The sequence below is a fragment of the Pyrgilauda ruficollis genome, unplaced genomic scaffold (genome assembly GCF_017590135.1).
Source record: "Pyrgilauda ruficollis isolate IOZ18807 unplaced genomic scaffold, ASM1759013v1 scaffold283, whole genome shotgun sequence".
In the NCBI taxonomy this organism is placed as follows: domain Eukaryota; kingdom Metazoa; phylum Chordata; class Aves; order Passeriformes; family Passeridae; genus Pyrgilauda; species Pyrgilauda ruficollis.
Genome location: NW_024524189.1, coordinates 1 through 2878, shown reverse-complemented (window position 1 = coordinate 2878; position 2878 = coordinate 1). Strand labels below are relative to the sequence as shown.

General features: G+C 66.6%; 1 protein-coding gene across 1 annotated transcript; it reads left to right on the top strand.

Moving 5' to 3' along the window:
• Positions 1-312: 312 nt before the first annotated feature.
• LOC121356111 (UDP-N-acetylglucosamine/UDP-glucose/GDP-mannose transporter-like) lies at positions 313-2774 on the top strand (the record flags this gene model as incomplete). Its single annotated transcript, XM_041472206.1, has 5 exons — positions 313-493; positions 1134-1167; positions 1237-1323; positions 1750-1817; positions 2703-2774. Coding segments are annotated over exons 1-5 (365 nt in total), but the record flags the coding sequence as incomplete, so codon positions are not given.
• Between the last annotated feature and the right edge of the window lie 104 nt (positions 2775-2878).

The window sequence follows — 2878 nt, the reverse complement described above, 5'->3', positions numbered from 1 at the left end:
CCATGTCCCACCCCTGCACCCTATCCCCACCCCTATCCCTGTCCCCTATCCCTGTCCCCATCCCTATCCCTGTCCCATATCCCTGTCCCCACCCCTGTCCCTTGTACCATGTCTCCATCCCTGTCCCCCATCCCTGTCCCCATCCTCTATACCATATCCCCACCCCTGAACCCTGTCCCCATCCCTGTCCCCCCGTGTCCCCATCCCCTATACCGTGTCCCCCACCCCTGAACCATATCCCTATCCCTGTCCCCATCCCCTATCCCTGTCCCCATCCCTGTCCCACCCCTATCCCTGTCCCATATCCCGCTGCCGGGGGGGGGCCCGAGGGGGCGGCCGAGGGGGGAGCCCCCGCCGGAGCCCCCGCGCCCGGCGATGCGGAGCGGGGCATGGCGGCCCCGCCGCTCTGCCTGCGCCTGCTGGCCGCCGCCTTCTACGGCCTCAGCTCCTTCCTCATCGTCGTCGTCAACAAGAGCGTCCTCACCACCTACGGGTACGGCCGCGCCGGCGGGACCCCCCCTTCCCCGGGATTGGGGTACCCCCCTGGGATCGGGAATCCCCCCGGGATCGGGACCCCCCAGCCCGGGATCGGGGTACCCCCCTGGGATCGGGAATCCCCCCGGGATCGGGACCCCCCAGCCTGGGATCGGGGTACCCCCCTGGGATCGGGAATCCCCCCGGGATCGGGACCCCCCAGCCTGGGATCGGGGTACCCCCCTGGGATCGGGAATCCCCCCACCCTCTGGGATCGGGACCCCCCCACCCTCTGGGATCGGGACCCCTCCACCCGGGATCAGGAAGCTCCCGAGACCAGGACCCCCCCCACCCCGGGATCGGGAATCCCCCCGGATCGGGACTCCCCACCCTGGGATCGGGAGTTCCCCCGGGATCAGGACCCCCCACCCTGGGATGGGGAATCCCCCCTGGGATCGGCGTGGGGACCCCCATGGGATGGGGATGGGGACCCCGCCATTCCCCCCGTGTCACCCCCCCTGCCCCGGGTCCTTCCCAGCCCTCGGCACCCCCCTGCCGCCCCCCGCCCCGTGCTGCCCTGGGTGTCCCGCGGTGTCCCCGTGGCTTTGTGAGGGACCCCCGCTGTGGGACCCCCCCCGATCTGTGCTCTCCCCCCGCAGGTTCCCGTCCTCGCTGTGCGTGGGGCTGGGCCAGGTGAGTGGCACCCCCCGTGTCCTGCACGCCGTGTTCGGGGGGCCGTGGGTGACCCCTGCTCTCTTGCAGATGGTGGCCACGGTGGCCGTGCTCTGGGCAGGGAAGGCGCTGCGGGTGGTCAAGTTCCCTGACCTGGACAGACACATCCCCCGGCGGGTGAGACCCCTCCCCAGCACCCAAATCCCCTCCCCAGCACCCAAATCCCCTTCCCGGCACCCAAATCCCCTCCTCGGGCACCCAAATCCCCTCCCCAAGCACCCAAATCCCCTCCCCAGCACCCAAATCCCCTCCCCAAGCACCCAGATCCCCTTCCCAAGTACCCGAATTCCCTAACCCTAACCCAGCTCCCCTCCCCGGGCTCCTTTCCCAGCCCCGGGGTCGCTGTCCCACCAGGGGCTCTTTGGGAATGCCGTGCCCGTTCCCGGGGTCCTGCAGCTCCGGGACACGTGTGTGAGTGTGAGTGTGAGTGTGAGTGTGGAGGTTTCCATGGCGGGAGGGAATAATTCCACTCTGTTTTTGTCCCCCGAGGCTGCTCGGGGAGCTCCCGGCTGGCTCCCACAGCCTCATCCCTCTCCTTTCCAGACATTTCCTCTACCTCTCCTGTACTTCGGGAACCAGATCACAGGACTGTTCAGCACAAAGAAACTGAAGTAGGGAAGGGTTTCCCGCACGGGGAGGGTTTCGCCGTTCCTCGGGGCTTTCCAGGGTTGCCGGGGAGCCCTGCGGGCCCGGGGCTGTGCGCGGTGGGGCAGGAGCGCTCGGGGCCCTGCCTTCCCTTCCTTCCTTCCTTCCCTCCCTGCCCACGCCGGGATGTGCCACGTGCGTGTTCCCAAATGCTCCCCGCGGGCAGGGAGGGACACGGGGCTGGCCCTCGTCCCCGGGGTGGGCTCTGGGGGTGTCCCTGGGGTCCCCCATCCCTGCAGTCTCAGATCTAAGGGGGTGTGGGAGCAGTGCCATTCCCATAAGGGAATTCCCCCCTAAGGGCAGGGGCAGGCTGATCCCGTATCCCTGCTGTGATCCCATATCCCTGCTCTGATCCCATATCCCTGCTGCAATCCCATATCCCTGCTCTGATCCCACATGCCTGATGTGATCCCATATTCCTATTCTGATCCCACATCCCTGCTGCGATCACATATCCCTGCTCCGATCCCACATCCCTTCTCCCATCCCACATCCCTGCTCTGATCCCATATCCCTGCTGTGATCCCATATGCCTGCTCCGATCCAATATCCCTGCTGTGATCCCACATCCCTGCTCTGATCCCATATCCCTATTCTGATCCCGTATCCCTGCTGCAATCCCATATCCCTGCTGTGATCCCACATCCCTGCTGTGGTCCCACATCCCTGCTCCCATCCCACATCCCTGCTCCCATCCCATATCCCTATTCTGATCCCACATCCCTGCTCCCATCCCACATCCCGGCTCCCATCCCACATCCCTGCTGTGATCCCACATCCCTGCTCCCATCCCACATCCCCGCTCCGTGTGGGGCAGGGGCGCAGCCCCTCACGCTGCCCCTGTCCCGCAGCCTGCCCATGTTCACGGTGCTGCGGAGGTTTTCCATCCTGTTCACCATGTTTGCCGAGGGATTCTTGCTCAAGTGAGTGCTCCCAGCCCCGGGAGGGGACGGGAGGAGAGGAGGGGGTGGGTGCAGGAGCTGCTGGATCCCTTCCCGAGGGAGCTGGGAGAGGGATGTGGAGCTGG